Genomic DNA, 24,203 nt, shown 5'->3' with positions numbered 1-24,203 from the left:
GGGCAGTAACCCGTTGCATTCCTCTGGACAATATTAATTTCCATTTCTTTGGACAGGAAATCACTTGCCTTCCTCTTAAGTTTTCTACAACTTAGAGCTGTGAAGCATCAAAGAGAAAGTTGTGGAGCTCTGTTAAATTAGATAACGCAGAGTGTGCACTAGACAGCACACCCAGTAATGTTGTTTTTTGGGTCCATTTCAAAGCCTTTCACAGTTTTTCCTACATCTTCCCCATTTGGAGCATAATGTCACAGAAAGATTATTCTTGGTCACAGAAAAAAGGCTGGTCTCAGTAGGTTTGCAGGTGCCTCAGGGTCAGTGACCACATGGGCCACCTCGAGTTTGCTCTTGAACAACCGATGAAGTTACAGATCAACTTCTGTCCAGAAGTTTTCACGTGGAATCTGAGAGTGGGGAACTAAGCCCAAGAAGCTTTCTCCGCCATATTTTTACCTGCAGTACATAAAAATCTGGGTGAATTCTTCTCTTATGGAGGTGCCAGAATTCGCTGAGATTCCTGACCAGCCGGCGAGTGATCTGAGTCTGTAATCTTGGATCCCAGGACCCCTACAGGCTGGTTTTCCTGGGAGGGCTTTGTAGACATCGGATCCATAAGTAAAGTTGCCCTTGATTCCATAAAAGTGGCTTGTCGTGCCTGAGTCACTGAGACTCATTCTCAAACAGGACGCTTTGCTAAGACCTTGGTTGCCTAATTGTGTCATCCAGTTTATCCTGGTTAAAGGGAGGACAGATTTTTATTTTTAATTTTATTTATTTTTGGCTGCATTGGGTCTTCATTGCTGCGTGCGGGCGTTCTCTGGTTTTGGCGAGTGGGGCTCCTCTTCGTTGCGGTGCATGGGCTCTAGGCATGTAGGCTTCAGTAGTTGCGACACATGGGCTCAGTAGTTGTGGCTCTTGGACTTAGTTGCTCCACGGTATGTGGGATCTTCCCGGACCAGGGATCGAACCTGTGTCTCCCGTTGGCAGGTGGATTCTTAACCCCTGTGCCACCAGGGAAGCCCCCAGGAGGACAGATTTTTATCAAACCTACAGGAATAACTATATTGCCACGAGAAGTGCAGAGCCTCGGAATGTATACTTTTATTATTTTTAAGTATTTTTAGGAAACACTGCATTAATAAACTACTGTTCTTTTTGTTGTGGTTTCTAATTGGTAGGTTGGGAGCTTGATATCCTCTTTTCTATCACAGTGTAGGTATCCTTGGGGTACCGGAGACTGTCAAAGAGATCTTTGTATTTGTTGGGAAATAGCTGTGTGTGGACTCTCTTAAGACCCTGTCTTCATCATTACACTTTAATTTGTTGGTCTTTTCCAGGTTCATATTGAGATCCATTGAAGGCCTTCCGTGGACTGCCAGGCGTGTCCTGGGGCTCAGGGTGTCAGAGAACACACAGCATGAGGGACGGAAAGGGGACTCGCAGCACCTGCCTCGCAGGAGAGAAGGGAGCAGGCGGTGACTCCGACAGACTGCTGTACAGAGAACTGTTGTATGAGAGAACGCGGGAGGAGAGCGCTTGCCCACCACATGTAACTTCCGGGGCGAGTGAGCCTGCAGTTTGTGTAAATGGAAATTCACAAAGTGAGGAGTTATCACTGGAAATGAAACATGGTCTGAGAGAGGCCAGCCTCTTGCTTCACGACGGCAGCAAAGTGCTTCCCTGTCTGCAAGAGCCACTACGAAGAAATTCAGCTTCAGCAGCTGCTCAGAGCAAGACTGTGGATCCGTTCTTTGCTCCCACAGAAGAGCGTTTTGCTGGGCCATCCTGTGGCGTCGGAGGAGCTTATGGTAGGGATCGGCTGGGAGGAGGGCCCGGGGCCACTGACAGCCACGGCGGACGGAGCCACAGAGAAGAGCCTTGGGGGTCAGGACTACCGTGCCGTCAAAAATGGTCAGAAATGGGCATTTCTGAGGGTGAACCGCCAAGTGCTTTTCTGGAGAAGCCGGACCCTGAGTTGGAACCCTCTTGCCTGCGTTCCATCCCGTCTGCACTGCTGCACGCACATCCCCAAATATTCTTGAATGATGAGACAGAATGTGTTTTCCTTGGCCATTCAAAGCCCGTGTTTTCAGAGCAAAGAGTAGAATACAAGAAAATGCTTTTGCGTGTAAAAAGTACCTCAGATGATCTGCAGGAAACACTGGCGTTACTGGCTCTGCAAGCTTCTGAATTAACAAATCTCTTATGCCATAGTTAAGGTACAGGCAGAACAATAAAAATAGATTAATTTAAAAAGTTGTCCTCGAGTGGTTTCTTTTGCATTAAGTCTGGACGCACGGGGTGCAGCCATGAAGCTTTTGCTTTGCTTTGTATGACCAGACATACTTAAAGTCAGTGGAATTTAAACTCATGGAAAGCCGGTTGATACGGAAGGAAATTTTTGATTTTTAAATTGTGCTTGAAAGACACTCAGGATTGGGAAGCCGTGTCAAGGAGAATATTGATGTATCCTATATAAATACCAGATTAGAATCAAAGATTTAACACAGTTTTTAATTTACCTGCAGCACCCATCCTAAGGGGCTACTGTCCCAGATACTGTCTCTCTAGACTGTCTCTGACCGTCTGATGGAAGTAGATATTTGTAAAGTCGACTCTGAGCCAGGCTGAGTTGATGATGATAAGCTGTTACCATTTCTGCATTTTGCAGAATAATTTGAGCAAAATCTGATTTCTTTTCTCACATCCCTTTCCTCCCACTTGACATGCAATTTAAATGGAGGCCCTACGGTGAAAGTTGCAATATTAACCTTACCTTTAGATTACGCTTTCCCAAGCGAGGAACCCTAGCAGTGTTACTCAGAATAAAAAATGAGCTTGAGCCTGTCTGCCGGCACTCAGTTATAGAGAAAAATCAAGCATAGGTTTCCAGTTTCTAGGAGTCAAGATATCTCTTACACTAAGGTTTTTTTCCTGAGAGAACACCTTTTGTTCTGTGTTGATCACTTTGATAAAAGGCACTTAAGAGTGTAAGTCTTTAAAGAGTCCGAAAGTAAGGCTTAACCATTTTCGGAATTATTGACTGCATCTATCAGTTTATATTGTGTGCTAGATTACTATGCCGTGTGCTATTTCAGTGTTTTGGGGAAATGAAAAATAAAGCCTGTTCTTTAGCGTAATAAATGTCTTATTTTACGTGTGTAGTCCTGGTTCCCCTTGTCTTCATTACGAATGCTGCCCTCCTCACATGCAAGTCTTTTAGCACAAAGTCATTTGCTGATTTAGAAGATTGGAAGCAGAGAATGAAAAGTATAACGTCAAGTTACGTTGGAACTCAAGTCTCACTTTCCTCCCCGGATGTAACGGAATGCTGTATTGTGCTCCTTGGTTATGGGGGGTGCGCTCAGAGAGCCCCAAAGTAAGAACCCTTGTGGAAAAAACGATCTCTAGCCCGTCTAAAAGGACACCGACTTGACTGAACGATTCAAGCCCTGGTTAGTGGACACTCCGACTAGGGGTCCCCCGTGGGTGGTGAAATGAGATGACACATTTCAGGGTTTCAGAATGGGAACTGTTTTCTTGTCAACACCTTCTCCCTGTCCCCCGCCTTTTTGTTTTAAGCTCAGTCTGCTACTTTGAGATGGAACTTTCTATGACTCATCAACTGTTTTTTTTTTTATTTTGCTTTGTAAATTCCAAGTCTGTAAATTTTCAACCGATTGCAAACAACAAATACAGAATTTCCTGCTTAGCATTAACTAAATCAACTTGAAGTGTTTTCATATGGTTATATCAGAATAAGGTGTGTTTTTTTCTAAAAGCTTTGTGGAAAAGCTCACAATAACTTTTTTTTTTACATTAATTTTTTAATACACTTATATACTAAGCTGAAATTTTTCCCTTTGGTGCTATATTGGTTCCAGTTCTGTCTGAAGGTGGCCTCTCCTGTGGAAAGTTCTGGGGTAGAGAGGTGATGATAATTATAGTGCATGAAGTTTCATGACTGTGAAAGAAGGCCTTCTATAAACATTTTAATTTTTGAAGCAATTAGTAGAGAAATAAGATATTCTTTTGAATAAATTGTTTCCATGATTGAATTATAAAAGGGATCACTCATTTGAAATATTTTAAGTTGTATCATTTTGGCAATGAAAACTAAGGAAAGCCTGTTTTAAAAGTTCTGACATTTATATGCATTTTCTTCTCTTTTGCCTTTATGGATTCTGTTCTTAGAGATTGAACACACTTTAAATTTAGAAACGGTGTATAGCACAAAATCTTGGACTCGGTTATTCTCATTTGGGAATCATAAAATCTTGTTTTTTTTAACATTAGAATGAATGTTGAGATCTTGAAGTGATTATGAAGTTGCAAGCCTATAGAGAATAAAAAATTAAGAAATTCTTGCGTTTAAATCGATCATTCTTTATGTGACTTGATTTTATAGCTAGGAAGCAAGACGTATTTTGGAGCTCGGCATGTGTATTCTAAAATGCATATAGACCATTTACTATAATTTCACAGAGAGTAAGAAATGTGGGGTCTTCCCTGGCAGTCCAGTGCTTTCACTGCTGAAGGCCCAGGTTCGCTCTCTGGTCGGGGAACTAGGATCCCACAAGCCTCTCGGCACGCCAAAAAAAAAAAAAAAGAGAGAAAAGAAATGTGCTGTAAGATTCTTTTTGCACTTTGCCATAGATAATTTTTAAATTCTTCTTAAACTTTCCAAGGAGAAGAAATAGAATTAAGGGGTCTCCTAAACCATATGAACTCAGAGCTGGAAATGGCCTTTAAACACCAGCCAATTCTGGAAGCTTTGAAACACATGCCATCCAAGTGATAATCTGTACATTCAATGTAACCATTTGAAGTTAGAGGCCTAAATAAGATTTCACAGGATGGTTGCTTCTACTTGGCTCTCCTTTGCTTCCAAAATGTTACCTCTTTTTTCCAATTTTATGGAAACTTGGTTGAATTGGATCATTTTTTTAAAAAAAGCATCTCTGGACTTCCCTGGTGGCACAGTAGTTAAGAATCCGCCTGCCAATGCAGGGGACACGGGTTTGAGCCCTGGTCCGGGAAGATCCCACATGCCGTGGAGCAACCAACCCCACGCGCCACAACTACTGAGCCTGTGCTCCAGAGCCCGCGAGCCACAACTACTGAGCCCACGTGCTGCAACTACTGAAGCCCGTGCGCCTAGAGGCCATGCATGCTCCACAACAAAGGGAAGCCACTGCAATGAGAAGCCCGCAAACCGCAACAAAGTGTAGCCCCCATTCGCCGCAACTAGAGAAAAAGCCCGCGTGCAGCAACAAAGACCCAATGCAGCCGAAAATAAATTTATTTTTTAAAAAAGCATCTGTTCACTTTTATTTGCACTTCCAACTCTACAAACTATCCCTTGAGCTGTATATATGCACAGCTGAAATTTGATTAGAGAATATTGTTTGCAAAGGGCCTGACTGCTTAGGAAAGGTCATCTTCATAGGATAAAGTTTCCTTTATCCTGAAACGAATGATCTACCTTTGTAGAGGCGTACCAAGGTGTTTTAACTGAAACGTTGCGGGTTGAGTTGGGAGGGTGTGAGGTGGCCCCGCCGGGTGAGACACACACCTCATCTTTCTAGCGTGTGCCATTGGGCGTGAGGCATCTTTGAGGGCTGGTTACTTCTGGTAAACAGCGGTTTGTTGAAGAAGTAGGAGCAGGCATGGCTGTAGCTCTGCTCCGCCTATATTTTGAGTAGATTCTTTACAGTTCATTTTTAAAATTGTTTAGGTACATGACACAGGGAATTTTTATAGGGGAGCTGTGCCTCACCACAGTATTAGAGTGGAATTCTCCAGTTAACTTTAATGCTTTTAGTTTTTTGTTTTTTTAATTAATTAATTAAGTTGTTTATTTTTGGCTGCATTGGGTCTTCGTTGCTGCGCGCGGGCTTCCTCTAGTTGCGGCGAGTGGGGGCTACTCTTCATTGTGGTGCGCGGGCTTCTCATTACAGTGGCTTCTCTTGCGGAGTATGGGCTTTAGGTGCGCGGGCTTCAGTAGTTGTGGCACGTGGGCTCAGTAGTTGTGGCTCGCGGGCTCTAGAGTGCAGGCTCAGTAGTTGTGGCGCACGGGCTTAGTTGCTCTGCGGCATGTGGGATCTTCCCGGACCAGGGCTCGTACCCGTGTCCCCTGCATTTGCAGGCACATTCTTAACCACTGCACCACCAGGGAAATTCCAATGCTTTTAGTTTTTTTAAGGAAGTGGGCTTAACCTGTTTTCCCTTCCCCATCTACCTACTAAGTGTTCTGTTTCTATCAGAAACAAGTAGTTTGCTTCAAGATTGGAAACAGGCTGAGTTTTCTAGCTCTTAAAGCTTGTCTTCTATTATTTTTAAGATTAGAAGCACTCTGCCACTGCTGTTTATCTAAGATGACTTGGAGAAAGCAGCAAGTGTCTCTGCTCCTTTATCTTAAGTTGCTGTATTAGTCATTCTCCAGAGAGACAATAGGATAGGAACTTCCCTGGTGGAGCAGTGGCTAAGACTCTGAGCTCCCGATGCAGGGGGCCCAGGTTCGATCCCTGGTTAGGGAACTAGATCCCACATGCATGCCGCAACTAAGGAGCCCAAGAGCTGCAACTAAAGAGCCTGCCTGCCGCAACTAAGACCCAGTGCAACCAAATAAATATTTTAAAGACAACAGGATATACAGATACAGATATGAGATTTATGATAGGAATTGGCTTACGTGATTATGGAGGCTGAGAAGTCTCACCATCTGCCATCTGCAAACAAGAGACTCAGGAAAGCTGGTGGTGTCATTCAGTCCACGTCCTAAGGCCTGAGAACCAGGGACACCAATGTCCAAGGGCAGAAGGTGGATGTTTCAGCTCAAGCAAAGAGCAAAATTGCCCTTTCTCCTTTTTGTTCTATTCTGGCCCTCAACGTTTTAGATGCCCACCTGCAATGATGAGGGTGATCTTTACTCAATCCACCGATTCAAGTGCTAATAATCTCTTCCAGAAATACTCTCACACACCCAGAATTAATGTTTTACCAGCTATGAGGGCATCACCTAGTACGTCAAGGTGAGGTAAAATTAACCATCACAGTTGCGTTGCTACCTCTTTTCAACCAAATTCTCAGATGCATCAAAAAGTCTAGTTCTGGGACTTCCCTGATGGTCCAGTGGTTAAGACTCCACGATCCCAATGCCGGGGGCCTGGGTTTGATCCCTTGTCAGGGAACTAGATCCCGCATGCTGCAACTTAAAAAAAAAAAAAAAAAGTCCTGCATACCACAACGAAGATCCTGCAAGCCGCAACTAAGACCCAGCACAGCCAAATAAATAAATAAATATTATTTTTTAAAAATAGTCTAGTTCTTTGTAGGACGCGTAAGGGGATATCATAGCTAGGACGTAGTGCTGTTCCTTGTCACTCCCCACCCTTCCCTCCCATGACTTGATAAGTACTCATTCCTGTTTAGAAACACCTACGACTATGTGACAGTGATCTGAGAAAAGAGGGGAGTTGGCTTATTTTCCATGCAGGTACTTTGTTCTCTATGCGGCAAACACACTTGTCTGAATTCACTTAGAAACTGAGATTGCAGCGGCAAGGGAAACAAACTCATTTTCCAGCCTTGTGATGCCTTTGGGAGAGGAGATTGAACCACATTCTGGTCCCTGCATCCAGATGCGTGGTAGGCAGGGTTCATGGTTAAGTTAATGTTCACATTTCCTATTCCTCTGTTTGTAAAGTCAAAGTTTGGCAGATACGTGAATTTTAAAACATATAAACAGAGTTTCTGTTAAAATCAGCTTTTCCTTTTTTCCCCTCAATTAGGGATTCCCAACAAGAATATCTTACCAGACACCTCCCTTTGGTTCTGCGTATATATTGATTTGGGGTGGATGTGTTATATTCTCTGATCTTGCCTCTTTATTGCCTGTATTTTCACACTGTCTCTACAAAGCGTCTTGGAAGGTTGAAATCAGCTGTTTTGGGTTTTTTTGTTTTGTTTTTTAACATTTGTATCATTTAATATGGTGAGTATGACACCCAAAATGACTTACTCTTAACTCTTCTGGCCCTGGATTTAGTTTGTTGGGAGAAAGAAGTGGGATCCAGAACAAGGGATGAAAATGCCTGGTTCGTTCCAGATGAGAATCGTTCGGGCCAGGGGACCTGCCAGGTGAGGAGGAGACTGGGGGTTTAACTCCCAGAGAGCCCCCTTCTCTCAGTGGGAAAACCCGACTTTTTCATAGTTTAAACACTGTGATACGGCTCTTGGTGTGACGGAAGAAACCTGATTTTTCTTTTAAAAAATCTGTCCATCAGTATAGGATGTGTTTTGAAGGTAATGCTTATTTTTGACGCTAAGGGTACCTATGCATGTTGCGTTTTAAGTTGGCAAGTGAGGTCAAATGTAGGATGGCAAGGTCAAGTAGCTACTAAGTGGCCTTTATCACTCTGGGCATATTTCAGCAGAACATTCTCACCTGCCTCTGAACAACTGAAGCCAGCCCCAGCGGATGGGACGCTACTGCCCAGACTCTGTGTTTTCAGTAATCTTAGTAATTCAGGGTAATTTGAATGTAGCTGGCTAATTTGAGGGGAATGAATGGGTGTGAAGCAAGCCCAGCAGTGGGCATGTGAGGTCTGCTTTTGCCACAAGAGGGAGCCACGTGTTCACTTAGGGTGTGTCTTGTTTCAGGGAAGGTCTTGGGTTTTTTTTGTTTTTTTTTTTCCAGTTTTTTTGTTTATCCAAATTCTTAGGCAAAAATGAACGTAAAAATGCTGGCACTGGTTCAGTTCATTGTGGTTTGTTAAGCTCAGCAAGAGTGATAAGATTGTAACTCTTTAAATCAATACCCTTAGCTGGTGCTTTGCAACAAAAAGGTCCATGTGCTAGAAAAATGAATTTGGTGGTTTTGTGTTTATTCGGGAGAGCGACTTTCAGTATGAAACCACATTTTCACATCGTATCAACAAGAGCAGTGGTGGGGCTTCCCTGGTGGCGCAGTGGTTAAGAATCCGCCTGCCAATGCGGGGGACACGGGTTCCAGCCCTAGTCCGGGAAGATCCCACATGCCGCGGGAGCGACTAAGCCCGTGAGCCACAACTACTGAGCCCACGTGCCGCAACTACGGAAGCCCGCGCGCCTAGAGCCCGTGCTCTGCAACAAGAGAAGCCACCGCAATGAGAAGCCCGCGCACCGCAACAAAGAGTAGCCCCCTCTCACGACAACTAGAGCCAACACAGCCAAAAATAAATAATAAATTAATTTAAGAAACAAAACAAGAGCAGTGGTTTCGTCAAGAGTATTCACTTCTGCCCAGAGCGGCTGAACCCCGACAGCCCCTTCAGAAGGGCCTGGGTCTGTGATGATCCAACCTGGGCCACGGTGAGCTTGTCCGGAGCCCGATCCATGTGTGAGAGCCTCGTGGAGACCCTTCAAGGGAAATCTGCTACACCAGTGAGTCGTTTTTTTCACTGCAGAAATCACAACTTTGGATTTCTTTGGTGGCTCGTAGTGAAATATTCTTCAAACGTCAGAATCTGTTCAGATATTGGGAACGGCTATTATTCTGTCATGTCGATGAATGCTCTTTCTCGTGCATTTTGGTAAAAGATTACTGGCATTTAAAAAAATGGTAAATTGTGATAATAGAGTATATATAAATAGCTTACAAGCGATTCAGTTTCTTGGAAATGTTCTCAGTACCACTTAGGACTTATTAAAATAAAAGCAGTTTGAATAAACTCCAGGCTTCCTCTTTGTGGGATATTTCCGTTTGGGTCTCTTGGGGAAAAATTGCTCAGATATCGCTCCCTCTCTCCGGCTCGATTCAGACACGCGATATGCAAAGCTCCTCAGAGAGATTTTGCAAGATCCCAAAATCTGGCCTGCGTTTCTCATGAAACTCTTGTCTTGATGTTACAAAACTCCTGTCTTTATGAACATGGTTTATCCCCGCATTTACTGTTCTCTTAAGTTGTGTTGGAATGAGGATGTTTTATTAAAAGAGAAGCTAACGATAGTGTTCAAACTCCTAAGAATATTTCAACCACCATCAGGCAGCAGACCATTTGGATAGCTAATAACATCCGTTCATTGACCTCCCACCCCGGCAGCGTGAAGAGGCGGCCGCTCTCGCAGTCAGAACGATCCCGTACATTTGAGAACCCGCGGAGGCCAGACTGCATGGCTGGAAACCGGCGGAGACGGGATTGAAACAGCTGAGGAGCACAGGTCGCTGTTCATGCTGTTTCGTTTTGTTCTTTCCTTGTCACTTCCTTCCAAGATAGTCATTCAACATTCAGCAAGTGCTGATTGGGCACCGACTGTATACCAGGCATCCTAGGAGGTGCTGGAGACGACGAGTGAATGGAACCGAGCCCTTCAGATCGGAGAGCCCAGCTCTTGCTTCCTCGTTACGTAACGAAGCGGAAGGCTGGATGTGCGAGAGGGGCATGAATGGGGAAATGGGAACTCTCAGCTCTTGCAAAAGTACCGATATTTGATATCTGACTCTCTGCTGGGGAAAATGACAGGTGTTATTACATCAGAGAATCCAAGTTTTGTCTGGAGAGGACGATGCGCTTCACTTTCTGGTGTTGATGGGGGTCTTCGAGGATGAACGTCAAACCTTCCACATCATACTTGAATCTTCACTGACCTCAGGCTGCACCGGCCACACCAGCCGCAGACTTTTCCACCCGTGGTCAAAGACTAAAAAAAAAAAAAAGATCTTGAATGGATCTAAAGTTATGGACGTTATACCTGTCCTATCCAAATAGAGTAGATGCTACTACATGTGACTACTTAAATTTTAATTAAAATAAATAGAATCTAAAATTCAGTTCTTACAATAGCTACCTTTCGAGGGCTCGACAGCCGTACGGGGCTAGTGGCCACCGCTTTGAGCAGTGCAGAAAAAGAACATTTCCACCGTCACAGAAAGTTCTGTTGGATAGCCCATCACAGACAGACATGTGACAATTTTCCTTCTTCAAGATCTTTCATATAATATGGTGCGTGATTTTTTTTACTTTTAACACCCAGCAGTATAAGGCAAACACCCCATTCTCTTGAAGTGAGGGCGGGGGGGAAAGATCACGAGTTTGCACGTGGTTTTCTGTAAGTGTTTACAAAAAGGGATTGTCTTAATCTCTGCCTTTTAATCTTATTCACAAGTGTATCAGTCAGGGTTCTCCAGAGAAACAGAACTAGTGGGATATACAAGGATACAGAAGAGGAGATTTATTATGGGAATCAGCTCATGTAATTATGGAGGCTGAGATATGTTATGATACGCCGTCTGTGAGCTAGAGAACTGGGAAGATGGGTGGCTCAACACTCCAGAAACCAGAGCTCGGATGTCTGAGGGCAGGACACGATGGCTGTCCCAGCTCAGGAAGGGGTCGAAAATATCCTTCCTCTGCCCTTTTTGTCCTATCCAGACCCTCGGTGGGCTGGATGATGCCAGCCCAGTTTGAGCCCCTGTTTATTCAGTCTCCTGATTCAGATGCTAATCCCTTCCAGAAAGGCCCTCACGGACACAACCAGAAACGGTGTCTCACCAGCCATCTGGGCATCCCTGGGCCCAGCAAAGCTGACACATAAAATTCACCTTCACAATGAGGCCAGTTGTTGTTCTCTCTGAATGAAAGGCATGAAAGTTGAACAAGGGCCGCGTGCATGGAAGGCCTTCTGTGACAGAGGCTGGCATCCTCTCTTTGTCTTTATTTCACATGATTTTGAAAATTTAAAACGATTTTAATTTCATTTTTATTTTTTAATTAAAAAAATTTTAATTGAAGTTTCGTTGATTTACAGTGTTGTGTTAGTTTCAGGTGTGCAGCTAAGTAATTCAGTTATACATGCATACATATATGTTCTTTTTCATATTACTTTCCATTATGGTTTATTAGTTTATTACAGGATATTGACTATAGTTGCCTGTGATGTACAGTAAATCCTTTTTGTTTTTCAATTTTATACGTAGTTTTTTGTATCTGCTAATCCCAAGCTCCGAATGTATCCCTCCCCACCTTTCCCCTTTGGTAACCATAAGTTTGTTTTCTATGTCTGTGGGTCTATTTCTCTTTTGTGAATAAGTTCATTTGTGTCATTTTTAAATATTCCACATATTTTTCAAAATTAATTAATTTATTTGTTTATTCTTGGCTGCATTGGGTCTTCGTTGCTGCACGCGGGCTTTCTCTAGTTGTGGCGAGAGGGGGCTGCTCTTCGTTGCGGCGCGCGGGCTTCTCATTGAGGAGGCTTCTCTTGTTGCAGAGCACAGGCTCTAGGCGCACGGGCTTCAGTAGTTGTGGCACATAGGCTCAGCAGTTGTGGCCCACGGGCTCCAGAGCACAAGCTCAGTAGTTGTGGCACATGGGCTTAGTTGCTCCGCGGCATGTGGGATCTTCCCGGACCAGGGATCGAACCCGTGTCCCCTGCATTGGCAGGTGGATTCTCAACCACTGCGCCACCAGGGAAGCCCAATATTCCACATATTAGTGATAGCATATGATATTTGTCTTTCTCTGTCTGACTTACTTCACTTAGTATGATAATCTCTAGGTCCATCCATGTTGCTACAAGTGGCATTATTTCATTCTTTTTTATGGCTGAGTAATATTCCATTGTATATATATATACCACATCTTCTTTATCCATTCCTCTGTTGATGGATACTTAGGTTGCTTCCGTGTCTTGGCTATTGTGAACAGTGCTACCATGAACGTTGGGGTGCATGTATCTTTTTGAATCAGAGTAAAACTATATTTTATTTATTTATTTTTTTGCGGTATGCGGGCCTCCCACTGCTGTGGCCCCTCCCGTTGCGGAGCACAGGCTCCGGACGCACAGGCTCAGCGGCCATGGCTCACGGGCTTAGTTGCTCCGCGGCATGTGGGATCCTCCCGGACCAGGGCACGAACCCGCGTCCCCCGCATCGGCAGGCGGACCCCCAACCACTGCGCCACCAGGGAAGCCCAAAACTATATTTTAAAACGAAGATCCCTTGGCCTTTCTTTGCTGAATTCTAAGCATTTTATTGTCCAATAGCAATGAGTTTTAAAGTCTCTTTCAATCTTGCACGTTCGGAAACATGTCATCTTGTATTAGGCTGTCACCCAGCCTGGGATTCTAGGAGAGGAGTGTGTGCTACAGTTCAGAACACTGTGAAGGAAATACAGACTCAGGTTTAAAGCTCGACCTTGGCACTGGTGCTGGGACTGTTCGTTCAATGGACTTGAGATGATTCATGAGAACATCCTGTACCACGCCCAGTAGAGCCACGTGGGGACTCAAAACGTGAGAGAGCACAGCATGAGGGACTGGGGCGGGTCTTGGAGGCTGTTGCCCCCTAGACCTTCGGGCTCATGGAGGAACCCTTGGGTTCCTTCCAGCTCGAGGCTGGACTTGGCTTCCCCCTCATCACCTCTAAAAATAGGATTTGGAAGTTATCCCCGCTGTGACATAATGCATCTTACAGTCGTGGACAGGAAGTGAATGCTTTCCTGCCAGGCCTGCAATGTCCCCCGGAGATGGGCTGGGAAGAACAGTCCTTCTCCTATTTCACAATAGAACATCAGAGCACTTATTTTAAGCCTACTTTCTTCAGTCTGAAAGCACGGCATCTCTTCGAAACTGTGCAGCAAAATAGTCAGACTGGCTAGATCTGGGTGATTCTGGATGTTTATATGTCATGAACAAAGTATGGTCAAGTATGAGTAATACTACCCTCCATCTGCTTGAACTCTGTCCTGGGCTCTGTGAGGCTCACAAAAGGGGTGAGGGCATCTCATTAGGGAAACACACTCATAGCCTTCAAACGATTAGAACAGACAACAGAATTTGGTTCACTGGTCCAACGGGAGATTAAGAATTTCGTACAGCAGACCGAAGCCGGCGGGCCAGGGCTCCAAGCATTTGGCATCAGTAATTTTGGTTTTCCAGGATTTGCGATAAGAAGCGAATGTCTTCATTTCATTGCAGCCGTGTCAGGGTCTCAGGATAAACAAGACAGGAGTCGACCTGGCATATCCATGGGCTGGGGAGAAAAGTGACAGTCAAGCCAGACTGCCTGTGAGGGCTGAGAAATCTCCCGGGGGGGATGGGGTGGGGGAGGGGGATGGAGGCATCCCGGAAAGTACTGGACGTGGCTCTCAGACTCTTGCTTACTATACCGCCAGCTCCTTGGATGGATGCTTTTTACCACAGGAGCCCCCTCTCAGTCCCAGCTAACTGGTTCACGAAGAGCTGCCGAGCCCCTGCGGTGAGCCGGCCAGGCCTGCGCTAGGAGCTGCAGTTTGCAACATACATGTTTGAGATGCAGTACCTGGGCTGGAGGAGCAGGATTTCACCTCCCTGCCCTGGGCAGAGAACGGAGCACCCCTAAACCCCGTGTCCTTCCAACTCATAAGATCCAAAGCCCTCCAGTCTCAGATGAATCCAGCCATTAAATGCCTCTGCTCTATAAAAGCGGGCAGGCTGAAAGTCTGGTCCTGCCTGTGCCCTGGCCCGCACCCATCTCCTCGCCCAGTGGCTCCTGTGCCCTCACCACATCATCCAAGGCCTCCCTTCGTGGCTGACGGCCAGCTCCCACCGCAGCACTTAGCACCCGAGGCGGCCTTGCCATCCTCGGTTCTTTGCCCAAGAAAGACCCTTATCATCCCCACCCAATTGTTTAAAACAAACTGAGAAGAAGAAATGAGAGTCAGATTTTTGCTTTGCTGCCAGAAGTAATTCATTATGAGTTCTAATGACAGCAAGACCCCATTTAAGATGACAAATGGGGGAAAGCCAGGCTAATTGGACTTGCTGTTAAGTGGGTGTATTGCTACCAAGCCGGACAGAAAATTACTGGGAGCACGTAGAGTGAGAATGAAAGTGTCTCAGATAGTGGGGATGAGGCCCAGGCAGCTCTCCTGCTCCCTCCCGCTCCCTGGGTGGCTGCAGCCGGACGCTTTCCCCATGGTTCCGGGTCCCTGAACCCCATCTGGCCCCTAGGGGCTCCCAGACTTCCGGCTGGTCGCTGGCTGACCCCCTTTTTCCCGCCTCCTTCCGGGCTTCTTGGGACCCAGCCTGCTGTCCTTCCCTTCTGAGCTGCCAGCACTGACTCTGATTTCTTGAGATCCCCATCTTCAGATCAGACACAGCTTCCTCACTTCCCGGTCATCTGCCCAAACAAGAGTGCTTGTCCTCTTGAAGATGTCACTGTAATTACTGTGCAGAGAAAGGAGAACGCAAGGTAGCAAGAAAGAGAAAATGGGGGTGGGGGTGGGGGGATGGGGAGTTATTCTTTCATGGGGGCAGGGTTTCAGTTTGGGAAGGTGAACAAGTCCTGGAGGTGATGGTGCTGATGGATGCACCCCAGTGTGAATGTACTTGATGCCCCTGAACTATGCGTGTAAACATGGTAAACTTCGTGTTATGTATTTTACCACAGTAAAAACTTAAGGGCTTCCCTGGTGGCGCAGTAGTTGGGAGTCCGCCTGCCGATGCAGGGGACGCGGGTTCGTGCCCCGGTCCGGGAGGATCCCACGTGCCGCGGAGCGGCTGGGCCCCGTGAGCCATGGCCGCTGCGCCTGCGCGTCCGGAGCCTGTGCTCCGCAACGGGAGAGGCCACAGCAGTGAGAGGCCCGCGTACCGGAAAAAAAAACGCAAAACAACTTCAAAAAAAAATGTTTTGAAAGGAGAAATAACAAAATTTCTGGGATCTTCAGAGATAGAGCTCGGTGAAGTGGCTGGCGGCCCCAGGCTTCCTTTCTTACTTGGTTGCGAGAAGACCTTTGAGCCCTCTCTGTCTCTGTCTATGCCTCTTTCTCTTATTCTCTCTTTTAAAAAAAAATTTATTTATTTTATTTTTGGCTGTGTTGGGTCTTTGTTGCTGTGCGCGGGCTTTCTCTAGTTGCAGCGAGCGGAGGCTGCTCTCCATTGCGGTGCGCGGGCTTCTCGTTGCGGTGGCTTCTCTTGCTGCGGAGCACGCGCTCTAGGCGCGCGGGCTTCAGTAGCTGTGGCTCACGGGCTTAGTTGCTCCGAGGCACGTGGGATCTTCCCGGACCAGGGCTCGAACCCGCGTCCCCTGCATTGGTAGGCGGATTCTTAACCACTGCGCCACCAAGGAAGCCCTTATTCTCTTATTTGGATTGCCTCCAAACCCTGACCACCCTCTGATTCCCCAGCCACAGAACTTAACCCTCTATCATGGACTGAATTGTGTGCCCCCCAAATTCATATGTTGAAGCCGTGACCCCCATGTGATATTTGGAGGTGGGTCCATTGGGAGACAATTAGGTTTAGATGAGGTCCTGAGGGTACAGCCCCCATGATAGGATTAATGTCTTTATAAAAAGAGGAAGAAACTGGAATTTTCTCTCTCTCTCAATCTCTGACATGGGAGGACACAGCAAGAGGGTGGCCGCCTGCAAGCCAGGAAGAGGGCCCTCACCAAGAACCGAATCTCCCGACACCTTGATCTTAGACTTCCAGCCTCCAGAACCGTGAGAAATAAATGTCTGTTGTTTAAACCTCCCGGTCTATGGTCTTGTGTTGTGGCAGAGCCTGCAGTGAGGTGGACCCCCTTGGACCCAATGGGCGTATCACCTGTAGGGATGTCTGCAGACCTGGGGCCCCCATTTCTGAGCCCTCTACTTCTTGAGGAAAGTGTGCCTTGTAGAATTGTTTTGTGCTTCCTAGAGGGTGTGCCACAAAAGGGCCAAGACTGTCACCTCCCACCTTGTTGCTCCAGAGGGCCATGGGGAGAATCCCTATTTTCCCCACCCCCAAGGCCCTGGCAACCACTTCTACTTTCTATTTCTATGAGTTTGACTTTTTTATTTTTAGATTTCACACATAAGTGATATCATGACATATTAGTCTTTCTCTGGCTTATTTCACTGAACATAGTGCCCTCAAGGTCCATCTATGTTTTCACAAATGACAGGATTTCCTTCTTTCTCATGGCTGAATAATATTCCATTGTATATACACCACATCTTCTTTATCCATTCGTCTGTTGATGGACACTTCGGTTGCTTCCATATCTTGGCTATTGTGAATAATGCTGCAATGAACATGGGAGTGAAGATATCTTTTTTAAAATATCCTGTTTAGACGTCCTTTGGATATATACCCAGAAATGGGATTGCTGGATTGTATGGTAGTTCTATTTTTAATTCTTTTGAGGAATCTCCAAACTGTTTTTCATAGTGGCTGCACCAATTTACATTTCTACCCACGGTGTCCAAAAGTTCCCTTTTCTCCACATCCTCGCCAATGCCTGTAATCTCTTGCCCTTTTGATAGTCACTCTCCTAACAGATGTGAGGTGATATCTCATTGTGGTTTTGATTTGCATTTCCCTGATGATGAGTGACGCTGAACCCTTTTTATGTACTTGTGGGTCATTTGTATGTCTTCCTTGGAAAAACATATATGCAGTTTTTGTGCCCAGTTTTCTTTTTTCTTTTTTTTGAATTTTTAAAATACTTATTTATTTATTTATTTTTGGCTGCGTAGGGTCTTAGTTGTGCGCGATCTTCGTTGCAGCCCACAGCCTCTCTAGTTGTGGCTCGAATGTTCAGAAGTTGTGGTGCCCGGGCTTAGTTGCTCTGAGGCACATGGGATCTTAGTTCTCCGTCTAGGGATCAAACCCACGTTCCCTGCATTGGAAGGTGGATTCTTTTTTTTTTTTTTTTTTTTTTTTTTTTTTTTGCGGTATGCGGGCCTCTCACTGTTGTGGCCTCTCCCGTTGCGGAGCACAGGCTCCGGACGCGCAGGCCTAGCGGCCATGGCTCACGGGCTTAGTTGCTCCGCGGCATGTGGGATCTTCCCGGACCAGGGCACGAACCCGTGTTTCCTGCATCGGCAGGCGGATTCTCAACCACTGCGCCACCAGGGAAGCCCTGGAAGGTGGATTCTTAACCACTGGACCACCAGGGAAGCCCCTTGTGCCAGTTTTAAATCAGATTTTTTTTTTTTTTTTTTACTCTATTGAGTTGTGTGAGTTCTTTACGTCTTTTGGATATTAACCCCTTATCAGATGGCTGATTGCAAATATTTTCTCCCATTTTGGAGGTTGCCTTTTCATTTTGTGGATGCTTTCCCTCGCTGTGCAGAAGCTTTTGAGTTAGACGTGGCCCATTTGTTTATTTGTGCTTTTGTTGCTGTTGTCTTTAGGGACCTGCACCAGCCTTTGATCTTTGCACCAGGTCAAACTAAGCCAAGAGCTGGTCAATCCTCCTGCCTCACTTCTGAAGAATCTGTTGGCTCTGGTTCTTCCACGGGTCCTTGTCCAGGTTTCGTTATTTGTTTAGAGGTTATTTTTAGCCAGTTGGACCAGTTTTTAAGGTAAATCATTTGGGTACTTATGCAGTATTATTTTTTTTTTAACTGATCCTGACTATTTTCAACCTGGTATAAATTCTAAGGCAGAAATGTTTCCTTTTTAAGGTGACGTTTCTCAGGCAATTAGAAAGAGTAATCCAAAAGATTAGCAAAAATAGCTGCTTGTTAAATAGCTTGAATCTGGGAAAGACAGGTGCTGCTTCTGTTCAATGAAGCTCTCTGGGGTGAAAAGGAAAGAAGAAAAACTGAGAATTTCTATGAACATCTATGAACGGTGAATTCTTTTCTAGAACCAAGATTTCTTTTTTTTTTTAAACTAGAAAGTTTACCTTCATCAATGATTAACAGCATATACCTGACCCAGAAAGGCATCCCCCCAAAATGTAAGTTAAAGAGTCCCCTAACCTCTTTTGGGGTCAACCCTGTACATCTGCTGGCTTAGCTCACTGGGTCTGATACATTTCTGTGTCTTTGGGAATCACTTGGTCTTGGGGCTCTCCCCATTGTTTTAGGGGCGCAGGTGCCAGCCTCCTTCAACTCTGGTGGCAACCCCCAGAGTCAGGCTTTGTCTTCAAAGGTGGCAGGTAAACAGAGTATTTTCCTTTAGGAAGTGCCTGAGGTTGCTTTTTTAACTTTAAACACAAACACACCCTTGAAAACAAATTATGCTAAGTGACATAAGCCAGACTCAAAAGGACACCTATTGTATGATTCCATTTCGATTGTGGTACCTACTGTAGTCAAATTCATAGAGACGGAAAATAGAAGGGTGGGTGCCAGGGGCTGGGGCTGGGGGATGGACAGAGTTTCCGTTTGCAAAGATGACAAAGTTCCGGAGATGGTTGCACGACAACGTGAATGCACTTAATGCCACTGAAGTGCGCACTTAAAAACGGTTAAAATGGTGAATTTTATGTTTTGGGTATTTTGTCACAATAAAAGAGAAGTTCACACGAACACACACGCGCGCGCGCGCGCACACACACACACACACACAGTGCATTAGCCAGTATGAAGCTCTATGTCCGGGGGCCTCTGCAGGAAGACTGCGCGAGGGCGCTGGCCTTCAGACCAGCACGCGGGTCCCGCCTTCACCACTTACGTGCTCCTGGCCGAGCCTGGCGAGGCACATAACCTCTGTCCCTCAGCTGTGCTCATTACGGTGTTGGTAATGTTCCCGTCCTCAGGCCGTTGTGGAGGGCCCCCGGTGCTAAAGCACGCGAAGTACGTTGTCTGAACTTGGTACATGCTAGACACCCAACGAGCAGCAGAGACAATCGGAAGTAGCGTCACCGTCTGCTTGAGAGCTTAAATTCCTTGAAATACTAGGAAATCAGAGTTGTACTAGCTAGCTCAAGAGTGTTAAGACTTCCTTTTCAAACTTTCTACTAGCAAACCGGTTAAGATTAGATCAGAAACTAATTTTCAGTCTCATCGTTGCTAATCCCACGTGCAGATATGTCCTCAAGACTATGTGTGTACGTTGGGGTCACCAGGAAGCATTGTTCTACGGCCAAAGTTCAGATCTGGTTACTATTGGCGTGATTGTTGGTGGTTAAAGAGAAAATACTATGAGGGGAAGGTTCGTGATGAACAGTCAGACATGAGGATCAGAAGTATGTGAAATAAGTGAATTCTGTTAGAGATATTTAAAAGGTAAAATAAAAAGGTTATGTACTCAGTCAACCAACAATGTCTGGGTGCTTACCAGGCTAAGTGTGTGGGTTTTCATGGCGGGCTGCCTGGGCGGGTGGCCCAGCTCACCCCTTCCCAGCCATGGCCAACTTCAGTGTTGGAGATCACAGACAATTCTTAAATGGTCTTTTTTTTTTTTTTTTTTTCAGCTGGGTTGGGTCTTCGTTGCGGTGAGTGGGCTTCTCATTGAGGTGGCTTCTCTTGTTGCGGAGCATGGGCTCTAGGCGCGCAGGCTTCAGTAGTTGCGGCACGCGGGCTCAGTAGTTGTGGCTCATGGGCTCTAGAGCACAGGCTAAGTAGTTGTGGCACACGGGCTTAATTGTTCCGCAGCATGTGGGATCTTCCCAGACCAGGGCTTGCACCCGTGTCCCCTACATTGACAGGTGGATTCTTAACCACTGCACCACCGGGGAAATCCCTCGTAAATGGTCATGAAGAAAGTCTGCTGAATTTATTTGGACAGTAACTTTGAGGCCTGCTGGGAGACCCCAAAACTACTTTATTTTTTGGCCGCACCATGCAACATGTGGGATCTTGGTTCCCCGCTCAGGGATCGAACCTGTGCCCCCTGCAGTAGAAGCGTGGAGTCTTAACCACTGGACCGCCAGGGAAGTCCCACATAAAAACTGCTTTAGGGACTTCCCTGTGGGCCAGTGGTTAAGACTCTGCTTCCAATGCAGGGGATGCAGGTTTGATCCCTGGTTGGGGAACTAAGATACCACATGCCACATGGTGCGGCCAAAAACATTTTAAAAAACCCAAAAAACTACTTTAGACGGCATTTGTGTCTTTGGCCAAGTTTTTAGTGTCCCTGCTTTCTGCTTGCTAGAGTTTGGGCTCCTCAGCTTTCTTTTTTCTTTGTTAATAAACTTATTTATTTATTTTCGGCTGCGTTGGGTCTTTGTTGCTATGCACAGGCTTTCTCTAGTTGCAGTGAGCGGGGGCTACTCTTCATTGCGGTGCACGGGCTTCTCACTGTGGTGGCTTCTCTTGCTGCGGAGCATGGGCTCTAGGTGCACACAGGCTCAGTAGTTGTGGCTCGCGGGCTCTAGAGCGCAGGCTCAGTAGTTGCGGTGCACGGGCTTAGTTGCTCCGAGGCACGTGGGATCTTCCTGGACCAGGGATCGAACCCGTGTCCCCTGCATTGGCAGGCAGATTCTTAATCCCTGTGCCACCAGGGAAGCCCTCCTCAGCTTTCTTGATTTGACCAGCCACCTAACCTAACAGAACTCAACTTTTAACAAACTATCAGTTTGGTCAGTCTGTCAATATTTCTGTTTTGCATTTCAAATAAAACTAGGAGAAGTTGGAAGAAATTAATTTAAATTGAGCTTTAATGTCTTATAGAATTATTTAGGGCTAAAGGCGTGTGTTTAATTTTGGTTTGGGAGGATTGAGGCATAAGCATATGCCTTCCTTAAACAAATTTTTTTTCCCTGTCTACAAAGCATCTTTTCAATTGATCGTGATACTCAGATTACTTTGCTTACCAAATTATCTTCCCTTACATTGTTGTTAATTTTTTTTTAATCGAGATAAAATTTACATAACATAAATTAACTTGTTTAAGGTAAACAATTCAGTGGCATTTAGAACACCCACGATGTTGTGAAAATGCCACCTCTATCTAGTTCCACAACATTTTCATCCCCAAAGGAAATTCCCCCCACCCTACTGGCAGCCACCAATCTGCATTCTTTTTCTTTTTCTACGGATTTACTTATGCTGGATAGTTCACATAAATGGAATCATATTATATGTGACTTTTGTGATTGGCTTCTTTCACTTAGCATAATGTTTTCAAGGTTTATCCATATTCTAGCACTTATCAGTACCTCATTCTTTTTTTTTTTTAGAGAAGTGTTCCTTTAATTTATTTATTTATTTGTCTGTGTCGGGTCTTAGTTGTGGCACGCGGTATCTTCATTGCAGCACGCAGGCTTCTCTCTAGTTGCAGTGTGTGGGCTCCAGAGCATGCTGGCTCAGTAGTTCTGGTGCGGGTTTAGTTCCCCCGTGGCATGTGGGATCTTAGTTCCCCCACCAGGGAACAACTTGTGTCCCCTGCACTGGGCAGCGGATTCTTAACCACTGGACCACCAGGGAAGTCCCAGTACTTCATCCTTTTTTACGGTTGAATAATATTCTATTGCACGGACATACCAAAATTTGTTTTCCTATTCATTAGTTGATGCACATTTGGGCTGTTTTCAGCCAGCCTGATGGAGCATACTGGCTCTTGGGGCCATGCTAGAATGGCGGATTATCAGCCCAACTGCCCCCCCCCCCACCTTGTGGCATTTTCTTCTTTACATGCCAGAACAGTGGACATATATGAAATTCAATAAATGAAATTGAATTTCAGTGACATTCCTAGATCTGGAGTTTGTAAATTATTACCCTTTGGAGACTTTTATTCTCCTAGGATCCATTTTTGTATTTGACATTTGGAAGACTTTGTTTTCTTTTTAATGTCAGAAAATTATATAAGGTCACTGTCACTTTAGTCAACTCTCTAGCGTTTTCTTCTAAACCATGCAAAATATTTGTTTTCTTTGGGGCTCTAACTTCAGTTTCATAAACTGTACCGGTGGTTCTTGAGCTTGACTGATGCTAAGAATCACTGAAAACGCTGAATACAAGGGCAGACGGCCAGATCCTATCTCCAGATAGCCCAATTTAGAAGGGTTGGATGGGCTCCAGAATCTGCATCTTTTCATGCATACCAGGTGGTTTATAGATTGTAATTGTGAAACTGTGGCAGATACAGATGTCCTGAGTTATCCAATAAACATCTATCAGATTGGATGATGGAACTTATTTTGACATACAAGCTGAAAGAGATGTTTAAAATAATTCATTAAAGTCCCAAAGAATCCATCCCCGTAAGATATATGTTAAGTGAAAATGGAAGAAATATTTTAAAATTTTTGATGAAAGTGGGTTTTTTTTAATCCAGAGGAACTTTATCTCTGTCCCCATATGAGTTTTTTAACTTTGGAAAAATAATAATTCTAAATTCATGGGAAGTTCCCAAAATGTCCAGGGAGGTGCCCTATACCTTCAGCCAGTTTTGCCCAGTGGTAACATCTTGCGTGACTCTAGTAATGTAATATGTTATTATACAGATAGTAACGTATATGTAGATAATGTGACATATAATAACTAGGAAATTGACATTGATAAAATCGACAGAACTGATTCAGATTTCACCAGTTTTACTCATTTGTGTGTGTGTGTGGGTGTGTGCCTGTATGCAATTTTATCACACACGTAGATTTATGTAAACACCATCACAATTAAGAGGCAGGACGGTCCCATCACACAAGGGTCCCTTGTGATATCTCTTTTTGGCCACACTTGCTTTTCTTCCTCCCCCCATGGGCAGGCAACCACTAGTTCTAATCTGCTCTCTGTCTCTATGATGGAACCATACAGTATGTAACTTTCTGATATTGGCTTTTTTTGTGTGTGTGTGGTATGCGGCCCTCTCACTGTCGTGGCCCCTCCCGTTGCGGAGCACAGGTTCCGGACGCGCAGGCCCAGCGGCCATGGCTCACGGGCTTAGTTGCTCCGCGGCATGTGGGATCTTCCCGGACCAGGGCACGAACCCGTGTCCCCTGCATCGGCAGGCGGATTCTCAACCACTGCGCCACCAGGGAAGCCCCCTGATATTGGCTTTTTAAACCCGGCATAATTCCCTGGAGACTCATCCAAGTTATTGCATTGTATTAATCATTTATTTCTTTATTGATGCATCATACTCCATGGCATAGATAACTCACAGTTTGTGTAAGCATTCACCTGTTCTAGGACAATTTTATTGTTTCCACTTGGAGTTACTACAAATAGAGCTGCTATGAACATTCATGCACAGGTTTTGTGTGAACATAGATTTCCATTTTGCTGGGATAAATGCCATATGGTCAGTACATATTTAGTTTTGTAAGAAACCATCAGACTGTTTCCCAGAGAGGCTATATCATTTTATATTCCTACCAGCAATGGATGTGCGATCTGGTTTCTCCACATCATCACCAGCATTTGGTATTGTCACTATTTTTAATTTTAGCTATTCTGACAAATGCATAGTGATATCTCATTGTGGTCTTAATTTGCATTTCCCTAATGGCTAATGATGTCGAACATCTTTTCATGTGCTTGTTCGCTATCTCTATATTCGTTTCAGTGAAATATCTA

At 45.2% G+C, this 24,203-nt stretch overlaps 1 protein-coding gene across 3 annotated transcripts in view; it reads left to right on the top strand.

Moving 5' to 3' along the window:
• Positions 1-24,203, top strand: part of SMIM10L3 (small integral membrane protein 10 like 3) — a 132,501-nt gene that overhangs the window by 15,275 nt on the left and 93,023 nt on the right. For 2 of the 3 annotated variants that reach the window (XR_010836385.1, XM_059036449.2), the window contains exon 2: positions 1,338-2,256. The exons of the other annotated variant lie outside the window; for it this stretch is intronic. Coding sequence is in view for 1 of the 2 variants with exons in the window: in XM_059036449.2 (XP_058892432.1) it covers positions 1,338-1,358 (21 nt within the window). In the remaining variant the exon portion in view is untranslated. Of the gene's footprint in view, positions 1-1,337; positions 2,257-24,203 lie in introns of those variants that run through there. 3 annotated transcript variants of the gene reach the window in all.

This window comes from Kogia breviceps, chromosome 14 (genome assembly GCF_026419965.1).
Source record: "Kogia breviceps isolate mKogBre1 chromosome 14, mKogBre1 haplotype 1, whole genome shotgun sequence".
Classification (NCBI taxonomy): Eukaryota; Metazoa; Chordata; class Mammalia; order Artiodactyla; family Physeteridae; genus Kogia; species Kogia breviceps.
The sequence above is the reverse complement of the archived record's forward strand: the minus strand, read 5'-3'. Positions and strand labels throughout refer to the sequence as shown.